This window comes from Lontra canadensis, unplaced genomic scaffold (assembly GCF_010015895.1).
Source record: "Lontra canadensis isolate GAN:19392208 unplaced genomic scaffold, GSC_riverotter_1.0 scaffold1, whole genome shotgun sequence".
Lineage (NCBI taxonomy): Eukaryota > Metazoa > Chordata > Mammalia > Carnivora > Mustelidae > Lontra > Lontra canadensis.
This window is the reverse complement of record NW_022630995.1, coordinates 113,863,624-113,889,360: the sequence shown is the minus strand read 5'-3', so window position 1 is coordinate 113,889,360 and position 25,737 is coordinate 113,863,624. Positions and strand designations below refer to the sequence as shown.

Genomic DNA, 25,737 nt, shown 5'->3' with positions numbered 1-25,737 from the left:
TATATATATATATATATATATATATATATATATATACCACATCTTCTTTATCTACTCATCTCTTGATGGACATCTAGTTCTTTCCATAGTTTGGCTATTGTGGACATTGCTGCTATAAACTTTGGGTGCATGAACCCCTTTGGATTACTACATTTGTATCTTTAGGGTAAATACCCAGTAGTGTGATTGTTGGGTCATAGGATAGCTCTATTTTAAACTTTTGGCGGAACCTCCATAATGTTTTCAAGAGTGGCTATACCAACTTATATTCCCAGCAACAGTGTAGGTGGATTCCTCTTTCTCTGCTTCCTCGCCAGCATCTGACATTTCCTGATTGGTTAATTATAGCCATTCTGACTGACGTGAGGTGGTATCTCATTGTGGGTTTGATTTGTATTTCCCTGATGCCGAGTGATGTGGAGCACTTGTTCATGTGTCTGTTGGCCATTTGGATGTTTTCTTTGCAGAAATGTCTGTTCATGTTTTCTGTCCATTTCTTGATTGGATTATTTGTTCTTTGGGCATTGAGTCTGCTAAGTTCTTTATAGATTTTGGACACTAGCCCTTTATCTGATATGTCGTTTGCAAATATCTTCTCCCATTCTGTCAGGTATCTTTTGGTTTTGTTAACTCTTTCCTTTGCTGTGCAAAAGCTTCTTACCTTGATGAAGTCCCAGTAGTTCATTTTTGCCCTTGCTTCCCTTGCCTTTGGCGATGTTTCTATGGAAGAAGTTTCTATGGCTGAGGTTGAAGAGGTTGCTGCCTGTATTCTCCTCAAGGATTTTGATAGATTCCTGTCTCAACATGGAGGTCTTTCATCCTTTGAGTCTATTTTTAAGTGCAATGTAAGGAAATGGTCCAGTTTCATTCTTTTGCTGTCCAATTTTCCCAATTCCATTAGTTGAATGGATGTCTTTTTTCCATTGGACATTGTTTCCTGCTTTGTTGAAGATTAGTTGACCATAAGTTGAGGGTCTATTTCTGGGCTCTCTATTCTGTTCCATTCATCTATGTGTCTGTTTTTGTGCCAGGACCATACTGTCTTGATGATTACAGCTTTGTAATAGAGCTTAAAGTCTGGAATTGTGATGCCACCAACTTTGATTTTCTTTTTCAACATTCGTCTGGCTATTCAAGGTCTTTTCTGGTTCCATATAAATTTTAAGATTATTTGTTCCATTTCTTTGAATAAAATTGATGGTATTTCGATAGGGATTGCATTAAATGTGTAGATTGCTTTAGGTAGCATAGATATTTTCACAATATTTGTTCTTGCAATCCATGAGCATGGAATATTTTTCCATTTCTTTGTGTCTTCCTCAATTTCTTTCATGATTGCCTCTTTGGTTAGGTTTATTCCTAGGTATCTTATGGTTTTGGGTGCAATTACAAATAGGATCGACTCCTTAATTTCTCTTTCTTCTGTCTTGTTGTTGGTGTATAGAAATGCAACTGATTTCAGTGCATTGATTTTATATCCTGACATTTTACTGAATTCTTGTGTGAGTTCTAGCAGTTTTGAAGTGTAGTCTTTTGGGTTTTCCACTTTGTGGAAAACCCAAAAGACTACACTTCATATCATCTGCAAAGAGTGAGAGTTTGACTTCTTTGCCAATTCAGATGACTTTTATTTCTTTCTGTTGTCTGATTGCCGAGGCTAGAACTTCTAGTACTATGTTGAATAGCAGTGGTGATAGTGGACATCCCTACCATGTTCCTGATCTTAGGGGGAAAGCTCTCAGTTTTTCCCCATTGAGAATGATATTCACTGTGGGTTTTTCATAGATGGCTTTGATGATATTGAGGTATGTACCCTCTATCCCTACACTGTGAAGAGTTTTGATCAAGAAAGGATGCTGTACTTTGTCAAATGCTTTTTCAGCATCTATTGAGAGTATCATATGCTTCTTCTTCTTTATTAGTGTACTGTGCCACATTGATTTGAAGATGTTGAACCAACCTTGCAGCCCAGGAATAAATCCCACTTGGTTGTGGTGAATAATCCTTTAATGTACTGTTGGATCCTATTGGTTAGTATTTTGATGAGAATTTTCTCATACATGTTCATCAAGGATATTGGTCTGTAATTCTCCTTTTTGTTGGGGCTTTGTCTGGTTTGGGGATCAAGGTAATGCTGGCCTCACAAAATGAATTTGGACATTTTCCATCTGTTTCTTTCTTTCTTTTCTTTTCTTTCTTTTTTTTTTTTTTTTGAACAGTTTCAGAAGAATAGGTATTAATGCTTCTCTAAGTGTTTGGAAGAATTCCCCTGGGAAGCCATCTGGCCCTGGGCTCTTGTTGGTAGATTTTTGATGATTGCTTCAATCTCCTTATTGGTTATGGATCTGCTCAAGCTTTCTACTTATTTCTGGCTTAATTTTGGTAGTTTATATGTCTTTAGGAATGCATCCATTTCTCCCAGATTGTAAAATTTGCTGGCATATATTTGCTTGTAATTTTGTATTTTTTGGTGTTGGTTGTGATTTCTCTTCTTTTGTTCATGATTTTATTAATTTGGGTCCTTTCTCTTTTCTTTTTGATAAGTTTGGCCAGGGGTTTATCAATCTTATTAATTCTTTCAGAGAACCAGCTCCTAGTGTTGTTGATTTGCTCTACTGTTCTTTTGGTTCCTATTTCATTGATTTCTGCTCTGATCTTTATTATAGCTCTTCTGCTGCTGGGTTTAGACTTTCTTTGCTGTTCTTTCTCCAGCTCCTTTAGGTGTTGAGTTAGGTTGTATACTTGAGACCTTTCTTGTTTCTTGAGAAAGGCTTGTACCGCTATATACTTTCCTCTCAGGACTGCCTTTGCTGTGTCCCAAAGATTTTGAACAGTTATGCTTTCATTTTCATTTGTTGCCCTGAATTTTTTCAATTCTTCTTTAATTTCCTGGTTGACCTGTTCATTCTTTAGTAGGATGCTCTTTAGCCTCCATGTATTTGAGTTCTTTTCAACTTTCCTCTTGTGGTTGAGTTCTATTTTCAAAGCATTGTGGTCTGAAAATATGCAGGGAATGATCCCAATCTTTTGGTACCAGTTGAGACCTGATTTGTGACCCAAGATGTGATCTATTCTGGAGAATGTTCCATGTGTACTAGAGAAGAATGTGTATTCTGTTGCTTTGGGATGGAATGTTCTGAATATATCTGTGATGTTCATCTGGTCCAGTGTGTCATTTAAAGCCTTTATTTCCTTGTTGATCTTTTGCTTGCATGATCTGTCCATTTCAGTGAGGGGGGTATGAAAGTCCCCTACTATTATTGTGTTATTGTTGATGTGTTTCTTTGATTTTGTTATTAATTGGTTTATATAATTGGCTACTCCCATGTTAGGGGCATAGATATTTAAAATTGTTAGATCTTCTTGTTGGATAGACCCTTTAAGTATGATATCGTGTCCCTCCTCATCTCTTATTATAGTCTTTGGCTTAAAATCTAATTGATCTGATATATGGATTGCCACCCTTTCTTTTGATGTCCATTACCATGGTAAATTGTTTTCCACCCCCTCACTGTAAATCTGGAGGTGTCTTTGGGTCTAAAATATGTTTTTTGAAGACAGCATATCAATGGGTCTTGTTTTTTTTATCTATTCTGATACCCTGTGTCTTTTGATTGGGGATTTTTTGCCATTGTATTGCCTATAAGGTGACTGTTACTGTATATTGTCTCTGTTCCTTTCTGGTCTATGTTACTTTTAGGCTCTCTCTTTGCTTAGAGGACCCCTTTCAATATTTCCTGTAGGGCTGGTTTGTTGTTTACAAATTCTTTTATTTTTTGTTTGTCCTGGAATATGTTTATCTCTCATTCTATTTTCAATGATAGCCTATGTGGATATACTATTCTTGGCTCCATATTTTTCTTGTTTAGTGCTCTGAATATATCATGCCAGTCCTTTCTGGCCTGACAGGTCTCTGTGTATAGGTCTGCTTCGAGTCTAATATTTCTACCATTGTATGTTACAGACCTCTTGTGTGAAGCTTCTTTCAGGCTTTTCCCTTTGTCACTGAACCTTGTCAGTGTTACTATTAGAGGGGCAGAAGGAGAGGTAGAGTCTTAAGCACACTCTCCACTCACTGTGGAGCCTGACACCAGGCTCAATTTCACAACCCCGAGATCATGACCTGAGCTGAAATCAAGAGTTGGACTAAGCTTCTGCTTATTTAAATATATATTATTCATAGATAGGAAACTACAGATTTTAATAATTATGACATTTTCTCATTCAAGCACAATTAATTTTCAGGACTAAAGTGCAATTCTATTTTTTTAAATTAAATTGTCGCGGCCGGCGTGACAAATCAATCAGGGTCAAGAGGGTAAGAGGATGGTGAAAAGAAATTAAGAGACAAAGAGATGGGGGCAGAAGGAGCACCAAGGAGGATGTCCAATAGTGCCAATTTTATTCAAGGCAGCAAGGCATTATATAGCTAACAGAAACAATCATAAGAAAGTATCTATTTTTAGCTGATTACTAAAGAGTTTGCAACATGCACAGAAAATCCTTCAAGCTTTCCCAATATCTATTTCCCAAGCACCAGTAGCAGACCCTCTAGTGCCAGATGTACTGACTTCAAGGCCACTCAAGACATAGTTTATGCAAGCACAGCATAGTCTTACAGTGGTGTAGTCTATAGCCCGTGCAAGGACAGCAAGGACCAGCCAAGAATTTCTGACCCCGACCAAATCATCTCTATCTGACTAGCAAATGTGTGGGAAGTCACGTAGGTGAGTGCACAACACATAGCACAGACCCTTTTCTCAGTGCTACTCGACTTTATCGACCTAAGCCTTTTGTTCGGCTATTCAGCCTTTAAAGGAGGCACAAGTCAGGGCCTGGTTTGGTTCTCGTCTCAAGCCTTACCGTGGCCTCCCACATTAAATTATATTATTTCTAAACTCATTAATTATTTATAAATATGGAACTCACAGTGTGGTAGATTAAAGATAGCTACAAATATTTTGTTACTATTCCTACTATTTTTAACCATCCCCCCCCAAAAAAAATCCTGTATGAAACAAATAATAAAATAGTGAACGTTTTGAGTAAATATTTTTTATAAAGATCATGACTTAGATTAACATGTTCTCTTCACTTACTGTATAGAAAAAAAATAAGGTAAAGTACATTAAAAGAGTTATGCAACCCCACTTTTTCTTATTGATGTAAGAAAGTGAATCTAAGAGCAGTCTAATAATGTGGAAATGACAAGCCCATGGTCTCATGGAACTGTTTTAACATCCTAGCACATTTCTCAGGTTATTAAACATTAAAAACATTAAAAACTATGTTTTTAATGATTCCAAAAAATGTAGGAATACAATAAAATTTTTTGAGAGGTTAAGGAAAACATTCTAAGTGTCTTAGTATTATTATTAATTATTTCCTTTTGTTTGACCTTTGCTAAAATTGCTTTTTTGCTTCCTTTTTATGCCTCAAGCCTTTATTTATCCTAGAAATGTACCATTTTGCCCAATAACTGGTCAAAAGATACTCTATTGTAAAAAGAAATTCTGTACATAAAATTGTTCTACAAATTATAAAGCCCCATCCTATACACATATCAGGTATCGTTATCATTATCTTTTGAGTGATAAAGATCAGTAAGAAGTCTTAATATTTCCTAAGAGTAAAACTTGCAAATGAAAAGATTATGCTAATCTTTGATTTTTGGAAAATCAAAGCCAGTATGCCATTGTGTCAAGGGATAATGCTGTTTCCTGATTTGATCTATATGCTAAAAATATGTATTTCTAAAGTACTCACTTTGAACACTTATTATGCCTTTTTAATTTTTATATTTCTATAAAAATATTTAGGAAATATGCTGTAAATCAATGAAATGTTACTTTATCTCATAAGGGAATGTACAAAGTCATAACCAGAATATTTTTAATTGAATATAAAAAGACAATTTTTCATGATGTAGCATTAATATTGAAATGTTTTATAATTTTTTCAATTATTTCAAACTAAATAATAAAGAATTAGAGTGGTGTTTTTACTCACTTTTTAAAAGATTTACTTATTTGAGAAAAAGAGAAAGCGAAAGCATGAGAACAGGGAGGGTCAGAGGGAGAGGCAGACTCCCCGTTGAGTGGGGAGCCTGATGTGGGGCTTGATCCTGGGACGACAGGATCATGACCTGAGCCAAAGGCAGACACTTAACCAACTGAGCCACCCAAGCACTCTGACTTTGTTTTCAATACTCAAAAAGCAGTTCCTCTTATGCTCCTGTGACTATATGCCTACACTGCTTTATTTCTCTAGCTGCTCAGGTATTGCAGATAGCATGCTACTTTAAAACTCAGTTAACATAAGAATTATAGAAGGTCAGTTAGTTAGGTAGAGCTGCAAAATACATTGTCTATTATTATACAATTTTGTGTTTTGTAACCTCTGCCCTGCTGTCCTTTCCTACCATATTTCTATTTCTTTTTTTTCTACTTGTTCATAACATTCTGTTCTCCTTTTCTCAGATAAAGTTGTCTCTTTCCTTTATTTTTTAAAAATATTTTGACCTTTTTGTTTATAAGAATGAGGAAATAACTTGTAAATCATAAAGTAAAGCCCTCCAGAGGTCTATAAATAGAAAGAATCATGATGACTTAATACCAATTTTGACATGTGTTTGTAAACAGTAGCCCAGAATTACATTAATAATTTTACCTGCAGAATTATCTGAAGGTCTGTGAGTTAGAAATTATGTGATTTTTTTTTAACCTGTATTTCTAATTTCAGCATAAGATCATTTTCAAAATGATTTATGGATTCTACTTGCCTTTTTTTTTTTTGGCATTTGATTTCTGTTTATATAATAGTCTGACCCAATGATTTGGTTCTAATTCTAGGCAAAAATAAATTATGGAATATATGGGATTGAAGTCAGCTAAGTGAATTTGGGACAAATTACCTGAATATCTGTGTATCTGGCTCTAACTTTCCAAATTTATCAAATAAAAGTACAAGAATAAGATAATTTGTAAACTACTTTTATATCTGTATGTCTGCTTCTCTAGTAACTTGTGCAATGAGGTTGTAAATCTTCCTTTCATGCATGAAATGAGCTATTTGACAATTGCACTATTTAAACTATAACTTAAATCACAAAAGTCATAAATTAAATCACAAAAAATTCTATTTAAAAACTAGCTGCATACATTTTTTACAACTATAATTCTAATTATAGTAATTTGGAGTTTTTGTCCACATGTGCATCACCAAAATTAATTGTATAAAATAATAATTTTAAATGTTCACTGTTTGCAGGTCAGGAATTTGGGAATAATTCAACTTGGGCAGTTATGGTCAGATAGTGTTGTGGGCTTTGGTCACTTGAAAGCTCCACTTGGCTAGATGTGCAAAATGGCTCATTCTCAGGACTGGCCATTGAAGCTGGGTATCCTCTCACAGCTCATAGGGGGCTGTCAACAGAAGTACATGTGGTTTTACTTTTTGGCATGGCTGTTGGCTTCCTGAGAAAGGAGCATCGTAGGAGATCAGTTGTGGAATCTGAAAGGCTTTTTCTTATCTAGTCCTGGAAGTCATGTAGAGTTAATTCCATTGTATCCTCATGGTCAAACAATAAAACCAGCCTAGATCCAAGGACAGAGCATTGTCCTCATCTTTCAGTAGGAATAGTAACAAAATACTTGTAGCTATCTTTAATCTACCACACTGTGAGTTCCATATTTATGAATAATTAATGAATTTAGAAATAATTTAATTTAAAAAAATAGAATTGCATTTTAGTCCTGAAAATTAATTCTGCTTAAATGAGAAAATGTCATAATTATTAAAATCTGTAGTTTCCTATCAATGAATAATATACATTTAAATAAGCAGAAGCTTAGTCCAAACTCTTGATTTCAGCTCAGGTCATGATCTCAGGGTTGTGAAATTGAGCCCGGTGTCAGGCTCCACACAGTGAGTGGGGGGTGTGCTTAAGACACTTTCTCCCTCTCCTTCTGCCCCTCCCTGCTGTGTGCTCTTTCTCTCTCAAATAAATAAATAAATCTTTAAATAAGTACAAGGTTAAATTGGTTACATTAGCCTACAGGTTAATGGAATAATTTTTTTTAAGCTTTTGTTTATTTAAGAGAAAGAGCGAACAGGCATGAGCAGGGGCTAGGATCAGAGGGTGAGGGAGGAGCAAACTCCCCACTGAGCAGGGAGCCAGATGTGGGACTGGATCCCAGGACCCTGAGATCATGACCTGGGACAAAGGCAGATGCTTAACTAACTGAGCTACCCAGGCATCTGGTTATTTGAAAAATCAAGAATGTTAAAATTGAGTTAATTCTACACATTAATATGATTTCTAACTCAGTAGATTATCCTGCCAAATACATCCTAGAAATTTGTAAACATGGTGAGAATATTGAGGGGATATTGCTCTTAGTCTTAAGCTAAGAATGTTGTTCAAGGGATTTTATTTTATGTATTAGACAAATACTTCTGTGAATATTGACACATGTATATATGACAACTAAAAATGAAACTCTAAATAACTAAGATTCATTGCATAGTCATCATAAATGTTTTTGTAAAAATTGGCTTCTGATGACATAAATAATTAATGCATTATTCCATAAGTAAATGTAAATGATATAGTACACCTATCTGATTGAAAACTGAGATTATGAATTTCTTGAAGAAGTTCCCCAGGGACAAAATGAGAGAATTGTATAAAGTGAGTGTATTTTTGAAAAACCAATTTTTTTTTATGATTCCTGTTAGTCACAATATAGGTGAATCTTCCATTTTAAATTAATTAATTTGATTAAATTGATTAATTAATTAATCAACAAAATAATTAATTCACATACAAAAATATTGTTGATAATTAATCTATAAAAAACAGTTGTAGTAGATTCAGACAGATGCCCAGATCTTCTTTCAGTAAAGGACTCACTGCCCAGCTCCAAGTCCTGTGGTTGGCCGATTGCCTTTTACTCTTAGCTCATGCCCTAAGGGCCTGCCTCTTCTTTCTAGCTGAAGTCAATCTCATCTGTGGATGATCTGAAACAAAGAATAAATAACAGCAGCTGAGATCTCGCTCTTGAGACAGCCCCCAGTCAGTGACTGAACAGGGAGTGATATAAGGGCCTGCCCACTTTCCCTCAACCTGTGATTTCCTTAACAGGCGCTCTTGGCGCTGGATCTCTTCATTTGGCTGACAGAGGACTCGTCAGGTATGAATCTGGGTCCAGCTATCTCCCTACCCAAGTCTGATTTTTCTTTTCTTTTTACATGGGTTTAATCTCTAATAAACCATTTGCACCCTTAACTCCACCTCAATATTTGTTTCCTGAAGAACTTACCTGTGACATTTTATTTTATGAGAAGAATTATTTTTTCTTAAGTGAGATATTATGCAAGGCTTTGGGAATATAACTTTAGTACAGTGCAGTATTTGCCATCAGGTAGTTTATGGTCTGCTGTTATCTTCAACCTCCACACAAAAGTTACTAGCACAGATCCACAGGACTAGTTAATTGAAAGCCCAACAATTTGATCCTAGATCTCAGATTCTAAGAAGCAGGATTATTCTTTTAGCTACCTCTTAAGTTTGCTATTTTTTTTTTTCCTTTATATTGTGGAGCAGGCTAAGCATTCTTTGCATTAATATTTAAAATCTATGAAAATAAATATTCAAAACAATGAGTGTAAACTCTATGAAAACATGATTTAGGAAAGAAGTAGGCCTACTGCAAAAGGAGGCTAATTAGCCTCTCCCAGTCAATCTGGTTGTAAACAACTGGAAGAAATTAGTAAGTCCAAATCCTGTGTTCGGCGTTGCTTAGTTTAGAGGAAGTAGAAATTATTAACACCATGAAAACCAAAATAAACAAGTATTCTGTTGTTGTTGTTGTTTTTAAGTCATTAGCTGTTGTTTTCCTTGCCAGTTCAGTTAACAGATTCAGAAAAAGTGGGAATTCTAATGTTTATATTACTTATTTGGTGATTTTATGGAAGGAAATCTGGCTTTGAGCTTATACACATTAGTTACAGTGTTTGGTGCTAATGAAATAGTCTGTTTGCTGAAGTGGAGGGGGAGAAAGGTCCAAAGAGGCTGGGGAATAAGCAAACAGCGTGTAAAGTATTAATATTGCATGAAATGACGTATGATTTAGATGCCATGGAGCATGCCCTTAGTCCCAAGAGACATCTTACTCAGCCAACAAGGGGAACCTCTCTAGTGGAATAAGGTGCAATGTCTGAAATGCCTCTAAAAGCACAGTTGTGGGGAAGAGAGGGGTGCTGTGGGTAGAAGACTGTATAATCCAGACTTGTGTATGTGTAAAGCAAGGATAGATAAAACACCTTGTGTTTTAGTTCTGTAGGAATGAGTGAAAGTTGTTAAGAAAGTTGGAAATGAAAACTTTGAAGCTCCAGAAATAAGCAAGTAGCAGATAACGAAAGGCACTATATGCTGTGCTAAAGAGTGTTGCCTTCTTTATTTTCCTGAAGGAGGTGATCAGCTGTTAAATAAGAAGGAATGTAATTTATCCCCATTAAGGCAAATATCTCTGGCAGATTGGGAATGCGATAGAAAACCAGTTGAGAAACTTAACTGCATTAAGCCATGAAAGAAGCAATGAGTACCTAGAGTAAATTAATGAGTTTAGAGAAGAGTGAGTGAGTCTAAGACATAATAAAGAAATAGAGATGAGAGAGGTATCAGATTTGGTTCAGAGTGAGTAAAAACTGAGAATATAGGATGGCTTCCTGGGTATTTTTAGAAACTAGGAAGGTGTGAGAAGTAAGAAGAAGTGAAGTTTTCAGGTAGAGGGGGAATGATGAGATGATAGTTGCCCTGGAATGTCTATGGGACAATGTGAGTATATGCTCAATAAGTAGTTTTGTTTGTGGACTGATGCTTGGAAGATGGAGGAGTCTTGATTAAGTAATTTTATCTGAGAGTTACCAGCATACAGTAATATAGGCCCTAGATATGGATGTATTGTGTACACAGAGGCTGTGCCTGAGTGTACTTGACCAGTGAGAAGATTAAATGCCCAAAGATAGAGCTCTAGGGGAAGGGAGAAATATTAGAGAAATGTCTTTAAAGACAAAGGCTGTAACATGGTAACTGGTTTGGGAATTAATATTTCATTAGAGTAGGGGAACAAATGGTAGATAAAATTATCTCTTTTAAAGTATAGTCCTTTTTCTACTCAACTATGTATGCACAAGAATGGGAAGAAAGAATTTAGGATAATTCACTAGTTTCTGTTATTGGCAACAAAATGGACAAATGAATATCAAAGAGAAAGACTGATTTTTTAAAAAAAGTGTGTATATATATATAGAATAATATCTTCAGATACATTAGCTTGTTTATTTTGCAACTTAGAATATATTATGAAAAATACCACACTGTAGAGAAAATTTCAGTTTCATTAGTCATATGAATTATCTCCCACTGTGTGAAGCTGACTTTCCTTATCAAGAGCAAAGTGAAAGGGCTAAGCCTATTATGCTGTCTCTTTGATGTTTTTATAGGATATAATGAAAGATGAATGCTCACTGCTGAAGCTGCAGCTAAAAGAGCGGGATGAACTCATCTCCCAACTTCAGGAAGAGCTGGTAAGTGATAAAAATACTTGGCCCACAAGTATACTTTCCTTGCAAGGTTATTTGCTGTAAACCATCCAACGCCTTCTTCGTTAGAAACTGTTAGTGCTTAAATCAGATTCATTATCAATTTTATAGTCCTATAGCAATGATTATTTCAAAGTCTGAAAAATAGGATGGTCTATAATCTATATTGAACTTTGTGTAATTCCAGAAACAGATCCCTAAACCAAGGCTACATGTTCTAGTTGGATTTATTAAAAATTGTAGAGACTAAGGCCATATTTTATTTTGTAAACTGTGTGATTTAACTTCAGACTACACTACCTAGAGATATAATCATGTAATATGAAGGAAAGTACTCAGAAATCTTAAACAAAAAATAGATTTTACTTTTTATTTTCACAAAGCTACCAAAAAGGTATTAACTTAATGAGATTTTTAATTTATGTAATATCTATACTATATAAAAATTACACAAAGTATTACATCTTTATAGTTGGTGTTTTCAGGGTGTTTTAAAATGTGACATCATAAAAGTCTTAAGTTAAAGTTTTATAATCTGAAAACACATTTGGTAGGTAATAAGAATAGCAATGTGCATTACTTTTCTAAGTATGTGTTTTCAACTTGTATATCAACAATATTTTGCAATAAAATTCACTGAGTTTAATAAAAAGTGATCCGTAAGATAAGAATGAGAAAGGAATTTTAAAGAGTTCTTAACAATGCCAATAAAATGAAGAAACACTACACAGTAGGAGAGCCTGACTCATTATCAAGATAAAAAAAAAAAACAAATCCTAGTCAATAGTTCTTTATGATGTCAGAATTGACTACATTAACAATGATATATTACATAATTATCTGATACAATTAAATGACAAAACAGATTTTATAGACCATCAAGCTTCTGAGAGTTCTTAACATATTAGTGAGAGAGCAGACAAATTTAGGGCATATTTTATTTGTTCTTGGCAATGGACAGTGTTTTTACTGAAATTTGACCTTTATTTAGACTATGGTATGATTCCTTTGATGCTGATTATTGGCTTTATGAGCATATTATTGCTGCTGTAGAAAACCTATAAACCAGTATTTAAAATAGCAACAGTACTACAGACAAAAGGAACATGTCTTACATTTCTGGGAATAACTTTCTGTAAATAAGTAATTGATTTATTATAAATTTTATTTATTACAGTAGGAAGACATTTCTATATTTAATATAACACTATAGATATATGTTAGTAATCAAGCTTTGTTTATGTGGGATACAAAAAATCTGAGTTGAATAAAAATCATGTAGATTAATAGTAAAGATGCATAGAATCACCAGTTTTAACAAAACAGAAAATCTACCATTCACTTTGTCAGAGAATGCTTATTTTTGGAGGATTAACTCAGAAAGAAGCATTCATTTCTCTCCCCCTGAACATTAGTAGTGTCAGATTTAAAACAGCACATACAAGACATCAGACCTTCATTTGTTGAATGAAATTAGAAAGAAAATGCTTACTTTGAAAGACTATATTACATAGTTCTAGTCTTAAAGCAACTCAGTACCCCTCCCTCCAAGAAAGAAAGTTTTCTGTTGGCTGATTTAGTAAAATGACATTCAAGCATTTTGTTTCTGTTTTTTTCTTGATTTTATTTTTTTCTTTTTAACTTGAATGACCCGAAATGACTAATTAGCCTCTAAAATTTACCAGGTAACAATCAAGGTATTATTTTCATTTTTTTTTGCTATGTGCTTTGCATTATCATCTTGGATATTTAAACAGGAAAATGTTAAACTTGTGAAAACAAAGTTGGTTTTATTAAAGAAGACTATAGCTAAAGAAGAAAGCATAAGTGATGTGGGGATTTAAGGAAGAAGGGACGTTGCTAAAAAGAAAAACCCATCATTAAAACTGGATTTGGAGCATATAGGAGGGGTACAACCCCATAAAAGCAACATAACCCACTTGGATCCATTAAAAATTAATTTGTGACACTTTTGATCCATATAACAAATAACTTGTGACATTTTGACAAGATGAACATTAAGCTTCACCTTTATACATTACCTATCTAAATTTGAAAATTTTAAAACATTTTAGAAACCAATTTAGCTGTATTCTATTATAATATGTTATAATAGATCGGTAATTTGGAGGTAGTTTTCTATTGTTTATCTTGGATTTTTCATTTTAACCACTGCTATTACAAGAATTTTGTAAACCTTACAAATCAAATTTAGATATAATTAGATCAAGAAAAGATTATTTTCAACTTAATAATAAACTTATTTTTTTGTATAATTGTTTACTTACTCAGGCCTCACTTTGGTAGTTTCAGGAGTATTAAGTTAGTTGGGGCAATGTGGGGTTGATGCAAAAGAAAGGTTTTTAAATGCAAGGTTGGAGTTACTATCTTTAGAGCAGGGTTTTCCAATAGCAGTGCTCTTGACATTTGGTACCAGATTATTGTTTGTTGTAAGTTCTGAGCACTGCAGGATATATAACAGTATCCCTGCCCTCTGTTCTCTCTCCAGTAGTACCTTCCACACATTTCAAATAATCCACAAGGACAAAATTTCCCCCAGTTGAGAACCATTGCTTTAGTGTTACTAGATTATGGTCCCCAATAAAATTGTATGTTATAGGATGAGTGTCTCTGTGTTGATAGCCAGTGTGAATGAAGTTAAAAAAAAAAAAAAGTTCTGTAGAATGGATGGTCTTCTTTATTGTCTATTAAAGAAATAGTTCTTCGCTTGGTATTTTAGGCTGCTATGCTGCCATACAAAACACCATTTACCTTGAAATATTAAGGATATTTCTATGGACTGAATTGTGTCCCCCCAAAGGTTAGTATGTGGAAGACCCAACCCCCATGGTGGGAGGGGGAGTTCTCTTGTCCCTTATTCTTCTTATAAGGGCACTAATCCCACCATAAGGCCCTACCTTTATGACCTCATCTAATCCTAATCACCTCCCCACATCCCCACCCCCAAATACCATCATCACATGGGGGTTAGGATTTCCATGTGAATTTGGAGGTACACAATCATTTAGTCTGTAAGGGAAGTGAAAGTATCAGAGGTCTGATGGAATTGTACCCCTTCACCACAACACCTTAATGATAGAGGTTATGACTTTACTGTTTTGGCATAGCACAGTTCTCTGTAAGATTCTAATTGACAAAAGGTCACATCTGAGAGTAAAAATCAAACCAAAAACCTGGTCAAGATTATTGCTAAAGAATGCTAGGAATTACTGGTTCAGAGTAGGAAATGAAATGAAAAACTGTGACATGGACTTCACTGAGAATTTAACATCTTATTAATAAGGATGTTAGCTGAAGGCATGGAAAAGAAAACTTTCAGAAATGATAGGAAGTCTTTTCTTTTTAATAATATTTGGATATATATATATTTAAATATAAGTTTGTGTTTATTGTATATGTAAAATATATTTAACTTTTTGTGTATGAGAAATAGAACTCTCCCACCAGAATGAAGATTTAGGGATTTCATGAATTTACTTCAAGATATTTAATGCATTGGTATAGATTTAGACCAAAAATCTACGTGTAATGGCTTAAAGTAAGAATGCTCAATCAGAATCAATATAAAAGTTACTTAAAGTAAGTTATTTTTAACTTTAACTTAGGCTGTTTGTGACATAAAGCAGAGAAATATTTTTCCCACTTATGAGAGAGTTTGATTGTTTTTTTCAGCTATTAAGTGAAGGTCATGTTGGAGACTGCAATGTAATTTTATTGCTAGTATAAAACTGAGGGACATGGTAAATATTGCCTTCTTGTTCCTAAAATAAATCTGAGAGATTTATCATAAACATTTGTGGTGAAATGTGTAGCCTTGTGTTTTGGTAGAGGGGGAAGGAGTGTACAGGTATTTTCTGGTAAATGATTATTAATCTTATAAATGGCTATAGAAATTTTATAAATGGTTTCACAATATGGATGAAAAGTGTGCCCTATATGATTTCAGAAATTGAAGAAAATGGGTTTGGTATTTACTAATAGATTGATTCAAAATAGTTTTAAAGTTGAAGTTAGCTGAAAAGTAAAAATAACTTTTTTGGACCTAAGACTGTAAATCTTAAACTGTAATTGCCCTAATTAGGATCAATACGCCATACTTTGCATTTACTATTGTGTTTTACCAGTAATTTAAATGCCTATTGCTTTGTCAAACATGAATGTGTATGGATAATCACTTTAGAAAAGGTAAATTGTCAGTAATTTATGATTCTAAACTTTATAATTTCTACTCTTTTACTCTTCCCTTTGGAACTTTCATTCATTTTGTAGCTCATCTGAGTAAAAAAGCATCAGATACAGCTTTTTACACCATATTTCTTTAAAAGCATAGTTGTACTTAAAAGGTCATACTTTAAATGAATAACCCCAAAATAAGATTTCAGCCAAAAAGCTTACAAACTGTCTGCAAATAAATATACTTTAAAAACATCCCTCATTAAAATGAAGAAAAGTAAGAACAAATAAAAATACTTACAATGTTTGTCTTCATATTCTGTTTACCACATAACATTGATACTTGTCAGAATGTAGTGAAAGCTGTTTGTTATCTTAGTCACCACAAGTTTCTAAGCTAAAGAGTAAAGGAATGCACTGTGAAGCACTTAAAAAAATAATAAAACTGACTAAAAGCCATCTGCATTTCCCAAAAGTCAACAATTCTAAAAATGTCAGTTGTAAAACTCCTTTCTGAAAGATGTGTTGTTTTGTTTGTTTTCTTATGGGTCTGAATCCTAATTAAGTAACTTCAGGTTCAGATGTTTACATTTTACACACCTTACAACTTCAGTTAGCACATTTTTACTTGTCTCTTAAACATTGTATTTTTAGATGAAGGTTAATTGGGAGAAGTTCCAGTTGAGGAGAACTCTGTACAGAGATTAACATTTGAGAAACATCTAGCAAGCTTTAAATTCAATTTGTGTTTTTAACCCCTGTAGTTCTACATATTAACATATTCAACAAATTCAAAATACAAATATGAAATGAAAGCATAGCTATAAAGATAAAAGAATGTGCCTTGAGTTACTTCAGTTTTGTCATTTGATGTAAACATGGGCAGTATTTTTATTTAAGATGTAAACATATAGAGTAAGAACTGCAAGATAAATATTTTAGGGGGAATACATAGATTTTAGTTCATATATTATTTTGCTGAATTTAGTAGCTAATTCTGAAATTCTTAATTTTAAATTGTATGTTTCATTTTAATGTTTTAAAACTAATGCACTTACCAAAATTTGATTTGAGGCATGATTTAATGGTTACCTAAATTATACCTTTTGCAGAATCTTGATAAACAAATACTATGTTTATTAAAACTTACTACTTCTTGGTTTGATTATATTTACAAAGATGAATATGATAACCTTTTAACTAGCCGTGTTCCTTTTCTGACCATCACTAAATCTCATTTTATGTCATGATTGTTTAAAGTAGGCTTTTCTTCTAGAAATGGGGTTTTACAAATGATCTCTGTTCTAGGTATGCTATATGGTAGGTACATAACTGAGTTTTGAACACTTCTTCCTCCTGCCGTGTAAAGACTAACTTGAAAAACAGATAACATACTAGCTAAAATAATTATATATGTCTTTGTGTGTTATTAAACCTCTTTTCTCACTGAAAGCAAATATTGAAAACTGTTACTTGAATGCAAGTAAACATATAAACAATCATTTTTCTCCAGCTTCTTAAAATCCCATTTACTTTATTTAAATGTAAACCAAGCTCTCAGCTCACTTGTTAATATTTGAATAGCGAAATATGGAGCTGCATAAAAGGCATTTGTAGAACTGATGAATTTTGAAAAATTGAAGGCAATTGAAGAACTGAAAGTAAAGCATTATGTATAATGAGGTTATTCTGCATAATAAAGGGGGAGCTAAAAATAAGACTCTAAGAAATACATATAGCTAAACAGCACTTTATCAAGAATCTGAAGAGAATAATTTTGATTTGGTTTAAAACATATTCAGAATTCAAATTGAATAAAATTGTATGTCCTTGAAGCTTTAATAACAGAATAATTCCTGCTTGATAAGAGAAACATTCTTTTTGCATGAAAATCATATCCTGAATACATCTTAAAAGTAATTCCCCACTTGCTCTACATTCTATTATAACTCAGGGTATTATTTCATACTAGTCATTTTAAGATAGAATATTACAGGCCCGTGGATGATTTGCATAAGAACAGACAGCTGTAAGTACTTTCAAATCCTCTTTCTTTCCCATATTTAGGAACAATTAAGAACAGAAAAGAAATAGATTAGGTATACTTAAACATTATTAAAGTGTCAGGCTACTTTCCTTTTTTTTTTTAGGTGAATTAATTGTATATATCCAGAAAAGGCTTATTGCAGCAGTAACTACATTCTTCCTCAGGTCTGTGAGACAGATGTACAGTACGAATGTGGCAATATCCTGTGATACATAATGGGGATTAGCCTCTAGTTCCTTACACACTTCAGTACCCTGATGAAGAGCTGACAAAAAGATACAGTCTTTGCTTTGGCAATAGTACATATTTGTTTAAGTCTTTATCATGAAGTGTTGTCATATTGTAGTATGGCATGGATATAAGGAAATAATTGTGCTATAATTTAAATGCTAGTATGAAGGCGTTTTATACCTTTAAGACATAAATATTCTTTAAATGCAGTGGGCAGCTATATTATGGCCAGATTAGGCACATAGCAGAAATTAATTCATCTCTAAAGTTGGGTATTTTGTGTGTGGTTTTTTTTTTATTTATATGGTATGTCATATAATTTAGAGGTTTCTCTGCATTCTTATTTCTTTTATCATATCAATCAAGATTTCAGGTTGTAAAATAACTTACCAGATAAAACTATTTAAGTAATCAACAGGACATAAAGATACCCAAAGACTTAGAATTAGGGAAAAGACTTAGAATTTAAGGGGCATGGGTGGAGGTTGGGGGGTTACAAATCGTGGATTACTGGGGGAGTTAACATGTAAAAGACTACATATGTTGTATGTGTGTACACATTTATATGTATATGTGTATATGTATAAATATAAATTATATTTATATTTATAAATATAAAACATTATGATATAATGTTCTACCTCATGGTTGATTATCTTTAAATATTTGAAAGCCAGGCTGAGCTAGGGACTTTGAAGCAAGGGTTAACAAGTTGAGTAGTCTTTGTTAAGGAGCCAACATTCATATGAGGAGACAGGAATAAACAGTTCATTTTAATAACAGCCATTATTTACTGAGCTCTTATTCTTTGGCAAGTGCTCTGGTGATTTTACTTTTTTCAAGAAGTATGTATTACTTCCGGTCCATTTATAATCAAGCAGATATTTGGAGGGATTAACTGATTTGTTCAAGTCTGCATAGTAAGTGATAGAGTTAGGATTTGCAGCAAAGTCAGCCTGATTCCATGAACATATATTTTTCTCATAACACATCAAAATTTATAAATTACAAAGCAGTGAGGTTAGTTTTATATAATAAGATGTCATAGTTTTCCTTTGCTATAGATCAGTGTCATAATAAAAACAATACCTCTTGTTTATTGATTGATTAGACTGGTGGTACCAGTCAGGCTTGGGCGATCAGGGCAGCGGATTGAATGATACAATCTAAACTGAGATTAGAGCAGTTACCTGCAAGCAACTTCTCAGGTCCTTAGAGGTGAGTAGAGTGGCTTTCCTCAGGGCTTGGGACATCACAGGCACATTTAATGTCACACCTCTTGAAGCTGAGTGAGGACACTATCGAAGTCCATTTTTAAAAAGTACTTGTAAAATCATGATCTAACATTATCAGAGCGATGAAGAGATTAAGAAAGAAAAATCTATTTTACTAAAACCTAAGAAAATAAATGTTTTTTTTGATGATCTTAAGTATCTCTGTCTTCATTCCGCATGTGAATACAGTATCTCTATATAAACATATGTGTATTTCATATTGCCAATAAATCTACCACACTCTGTCAAATACAGTCTGAAGGAATTGTCAACAGTGAGGAAACCCAGTAATCCAAACAAACATCAGCAACTATCTGATATCATCTGACAGTTATTTTACTCATTTGAACAAAACATGAATGCATGGGCTAGAAGTGTTTTTTAATAATTTAGCAACATCTCGATTCCCAACTATTTGAGCTATAACTAGGACTATTTTTAAGTTCTATAAGGAATAGAAAGGAGAGTTCTGTAGGGGAGAAAAACATTTCCCTTCTTCCTTCTAGGTTCTTTGTCTGGCATAATAATTGACATAAAACAGATTAATTAGAAGCAAATGTAATTTCCTGTGTTGGGGAGCCTCACATAGACACTGGAGGCTCAAAGGCCATCAGTAAAGGCTTACATGCCATTATGAGCTAATGAAAAGGGGGTAGGGATCCAGGGCTTTAAAGGGTTGGAAAACCATTCATAGGAATGAAAGATCAAATGTTTTTAGAGATTTTATTTATTTGAGAAAGAGAGAGAGTGAGAGAGAGAGAACACAAGCCAAGGGGAGAGGTAGAGTGAAAAGCAGACTCTCTACTGAGCAGGGAGCCTAATGCTGGCCTCTATCCCAGGTCCTTGGGATCATGACCTGAACTGAAGGCAGACACTTAGCTGACTGAGCCACTCAGGCATCCCAAGAGCAAATGTTTGGTAAACAAATGTTTGTCATGTCATGCGGAGAAGTCTTTCGTTGTCTATATAAAATTATATATAGAGGTAAACTGTAATTATCTTTGGTACTGGGTTTCTTCCTGGTAGAGGCTTTCTATCTCAATTCTTTCAGATAGTTAAAGAAGAGGTAAAAAGCTCTACATGACTGTTAGGCCTTGATTTCCTTCACCTCAAACAATCCACATGCCAAAGTGACACATTCTGGGGCCACCTGCCTTGAACCCCATCAATTCAAAATTAAAATGGGCATCATTCCAACAAGAAGCTTGAGCCTAAGTATACTTCCTGTGTGTTTCCTATTCCATTCAAGTATAGCTTTACCTTGTCTTGGTACATTTTGCTCTCTCATTGATGAGCACCTTAATGATGAGGTGTTGTCATCCTTCTGTGCTCAGCATGCAGCCAAGTGGGCATTCAGTAAATGTTTAAAGAAGTGAATAAAATTTGTATCCTAGCTCCTGCTACAACATTTGTTAAGGAAACCTTTAGAGAATAAAACAAGATAACGTCGCATTATGAAGTTCTATAATTTGGGAGAGGAAAGAATGAAATAAAAGAGGGAAGGAGTAGTGTTGGGTTTTATTGTATAATTTAATGGAGGGAGTTCTAGGGAGCAAATAAGCCAGTGGTGGAAACATGAAACAGGGACTTGAAATGCATGATAGGTGCCACAGTAAACAATGAAGATAAAATGGCAGAGGAAAATAGAACTACTAAAGTATCTGAAGACTAGGAACTGAAATAAATTATAGAAACATAAGGAAAGGACAAAGTCAAAATTATAATCTAAAACATTCTAGGGGTGCCTGGATGGCTCAGTTGGGTGAGTATGGACCCTTGGTTTCGGCTTGGGTCATGGTGTTGGGTCTTAGGTGGTGTGGGGCTCCACGCTCAGTGTGGAGTCTGCTTCTCCCTCTCCCTGCCCCTGCTTCCATGCACGTATTCCCCCCCCCCCCAAAATGAATTCATAAATAAATCATTTTTTTAAAAATTAAGATTTTCTAGGGGCACCTGGGTGGCTCAATGGGTTAAAGCCTCTGCCTTCGGCTCGGGTCATGATCCTAGGGTTCTGGGATCGAGCCCCGCATCGGGCTCTCTGCTCCAAGGGGAGCCTGCTTCCCCCTCTCTCTGCCTGCCTCTCTGCCTACTTGTGATCTCTCTCTCTCTCTGTCAAATAAATAAATAAAATCTTTAAAAAAATTAAGCTATTCTAAAAATCAAAGAAACCAAAAAAAATCAGCATTCAGCAAAACAAAAATTTTTTACAAGTTTAGGGCATCCTTAAGTAATCTGCTTCTCATTTTCACAAGAAAACTTTTTGATGAAACAGTACAATTAGATGGTTGTCTTAAGCTAATTACTTAGAAAAAATGGTTTGTAATGTAAACAATTAGTAAAAGAAACTAGGTATGGGTAGAAAGTTAAGATAATGGGAAAAGAACTGCAAAAGACTTATGTATAAATGGAAGAGTAAAATTTTTTAAAATGACAAATATATTTATGACCTATATTTGTGGAAGTACTAAAGACGGAGAAGTATAAGGCAAATAAGCATCCGTATCATGTGTCATTATTAATGCTAGATAATTTGCTTATGTGTCTCACATCACACTCCATTATATCTTTTTTTAAAAATATTTATATAATTGAAGCTGACACTTAAAGATGATAAATACTTTGATCAAAGTTACAGAACTATAAGATGTCATTTAAAATATCTATGCATATGCAAATTAAACTTGAGTACATTTGTTACAGAGAAGCAAAAAGTACTCCACTGTAATGTTCTTAAATCTGATGATTTCTCACTGTGGCATGCATATGCTGGTGGAATGTCTGGCAAAGAGTAACAAAGAAGAGACCATGCCAAGCCAGGGAGTACAGGGGTTTCTGAGCTACTGGAGTTCATGGAACTGGGTTGTTTTGGCATGGGAACCCCTTAAAGTTCTTATAATTCCCCAGACACGATAGGCAGTCCTCCTTTTATTAAATTCTCAGTTCGCAGTGCATTCTGCAGCTCTTTGTTTATTCATTCAGCAGCTGGCCAAAAGTAACTTAATTCAGTATTTAAAGGCTCCCAGGGTTTAAGGCTGGTGTAACTACCCTTCCTTTTCCTTTTCCTCCAATTGCATAATTTTTATCAATTATCCTTGATCTGTGAGCAAACTGGTTTGGTAGCAACAGATACTAAATAACTATTAAAATGATGGGAATTTTAATGAGAAACGCAATAGCACAAAACACATCTAACATCAACATAATAAATGTCTTATCCACATAAGCTTCTCCTCTCATTATTCTGTTTAGTTTTTATTCATTTATTCATCCTGTATCACATTTATAATTCCCAACTGCTCTGTGAATTATGTAGGTTTTATTGTCATTCTCAGTGCATTGCAAACAGGAAAACTAAAGTTTAGCACAAATTAATGAACTTTCCTATCACCTAATGAGTAGCAGAAGAGAGACTGAGGGATGCTTTAGGTCCTGCCTTTGCTTATGACTGACTTCTTCAGGCTGGACATGCAAAGAGATGCCAAATTTTGGAAGAAGGGAGGTTGGATAGAATCAACCAAAAATATATTTGCTTATTGATTTTTACTTCCTAGTTAATTTGACCTTTTCAATTAAAATAGGCACTCTTCGTAGTTCTGTCATTTTGTACACTGAAGTCTTGAACTACATAGCCTGTCTTGTTATGTACAATCTATCATTTAAAGAAACTGCATCATTATATAAATTTCCATGGATGAGTGTCTGTATATTTTCTTTCTCATCGCTAACTTTGTCACAATAGGCATATTTGTTTTAGCACAAATAGTCAAGCTGCTAAAAAGATGACACTATGCCTGTTATATTGCTCAAGATTGGCTACATAATTTGAGTTGTCTCCAGTATGCTGCAAAAGGCAGACAACTTGGCAAGTTTAATGTCATCCATCTGATCTAATTGAACTTAAAGCTGAGTGAATAACACTCAATTCATCCTTGAAACTTCATGAACACAATTGCCATTATATCATAGCAAATTCTGCTTCTTAAGGAGGTCTTACTGTTTGTGTATATAGTAGAGGTACTTTTTACATAAAATTATAATCTTGACTAAATACTAGGCAAACTTTATTTTAGAGTAAATTTTTGAAATCTTTTTTTTTTTAAATAAAAGTTATCTAGTGGCAGAAGAGGAAAAAACTGTGTTACCCATTATTCCACTACCTCAACATAATTCTTTTGAATATATTCATGTGTTTCTCCCCCTGCTTTTTTTATATAGGTGAAATGGAAATGTGCAAATGAGTAGAATGTCCTTCATTTTAGTTACATGTATTCAGCTAAAACTATAGATATGGATAAACATCTGATAATAAAAACTGTGATAATTTTTTTCTGAGCCATAGTAAATGAACAAACTTCGTTTTTTAAAAATGAAGCTTCACTGTTTAGTCATGTGTAATAATTTGATTCTTAGAAAACTACATCACCTAAACATGTTCATTGCTTTGAGTTCTTTTTCTTTTCACTGTTTCTTCTCTTAGTGCATATACTAATATGGCTACTAAAGGGCACTAGCTTAGAGATCTATAAAGAACAAAATTACTTTCTGAAACATGTCGTATCTGCCATTAGGCAAATGAACAGTATTCCTCTTGTCAGTTCCAGAATCTGCAAACATTTTCACTATTTTTTTTCATTTTCACTATTTTAATTTTACTCAAAACATTTAACTACTAAAAATTTACCCCAAAGGGCACTGATAAGGTGAGTCTTTTCCAATGCTTTATAGATTTGTCCTTTTAGAACAAAATAGTGTGTACCTGAGCGAAATATTATAGAACAAAGGACTGTAACTTATATATTGTGTTCTTCCATAGATAATATATTAAATTTACTTTCTGTAAATAAGACAGTTTCTGTTTATGAATGGGAAGGTCCCTACCTACTGGTAAAACTAAATACATCTTATTCTATCCATACTGCTTCATTGAGGAAACAGGAAAATGTTATGTGCTTATTGTAGCCTTGAAGACAACAAATGCTTCATTCAGTGCTTTTTCAATAAACCAAGGGTTTAATTCCCCTCTCTTTAACACAAGGACAGAATAGTCTGTGAAGTTATGGAGACTACTAATATCCCATTCATTATGCCTACTTCTTGGGACTTTTTTTTTTTTTTTGGCAATAAGAAAAGATGATAAAGAATTCATATATCCCTATAAAGACATTTCATCCAGTGCCCAGTATTAAAAACCAGTACATGAAATAGTGCATGAGCTATAACTGGTCAAATATTTTAAATGAATAAATGAATATGTTTTTCTAAGCAGACAAAATACCTCAACTGAATCCTAATTCCTCAGTTGAAATAAACCTTTCAATAAGCTATATATGCAACTCTAAATGAATTTTTATGTATTTTCATAATTTAAAGGACGTCCTCTCTAGGATCCATGTTAAGTCAGCCCTCATGGAAGTCACACCTATTTCCCTTCCTAATATTCACAGGGTGATTATTAATAATCAGAGTAAACTTGAAAGTGAATAATTTATTTCTTGTTAGTCATGAACATGTTAAAGTCCTTAAACTTTCACATAGGGTTCTCAAAGTGTAAGTTGAATATTAGTACCTCAGTAAGCTGAATTCTGAATACTAAATATGTTGGTGTTAGATGCTATTTGAATTAATAGTTTCACTATGATTGTTATTTTACTGTTAGATTCTTAAGTTAATTACAGTGCAGAGAAAAAAAAATTAATTCCATTCTGGAAGTATCAGTGAATTGCTTTTAGGCATTTATCTTCAGTGCAAATTAAAAACTGTGTATCTGTTAAACATATATCATTTTTTAACTGCTTCTGATATTTAAACTATCATTTTCATTTCTACCTACCAACGTATATTCTTAGTATTTTAATTTTACATTTTTCCAAGCTAATGCAATCAATTACAGCTTTGTATTTTAAACTTCTAAATGCAATGGTATTAGACATATTTGCCACTTCACGTTTAAGGCCTCTTTTATGGTGTGAAGTATTTATTATCTTGGAGTGGCGAGACTACCCACGAGACTAATCCCAGCTCAGTGTTATGCTTAGAATCCTGTGTGTTGATACATGAAACTTGTCCCCTGAGCATATTTTATTTAAATCTGTTCACAAGAGATTTTCTTTTCTTTCTCCATACATCATTGATAACATCTAATGCTTTGTCAGCAGCACCTGGAACTCTCATCAACGATGACAGCTTAGGAAAACTGGATTTTCCCAGAGAGACCTATCCAACTAGAATATTGTTTTAATTTTGCCAAGTTGAAACAGATTATACTAGATTGTTTTAATTGTATGGAAGACATCTGGGAGAATTTTGCTGGAGTCTAGAGAATCCTATGCCATTGTGAAATGTTTGCCTTATTACAGGCGACACAAGGTCTGGGACATAATGGTGCAT

The 25,737-nt window shown here is 33.9% G+C and overlaps 1 protein-coding gene across 3 annotated transcripts in view; it reads left to right on the top strand.

The window, feature by feature from the left end:
• The window catches only part of CCSER1 (coiled-coil serine rich protein 1), a 728,492-nt gene that overhangs the window by 618,771 nt on the left and 83,984 nt on the right, over positions 1–25,737 (top strand). For all 3 annotated transcript variants that reach the window (XM_032861661.1, XM_032861652.1, XM_032861643.1), the window contains exon 8: positions 11,509–11,592. In XM_032861661.1, the coding sequence (XP_032717552.1) occupies positions 11,509–11,592 (84 nt within the window). The remainder of the gene's footprint in view (positions 1–11,508; positions 11,593–25,737) is intronic.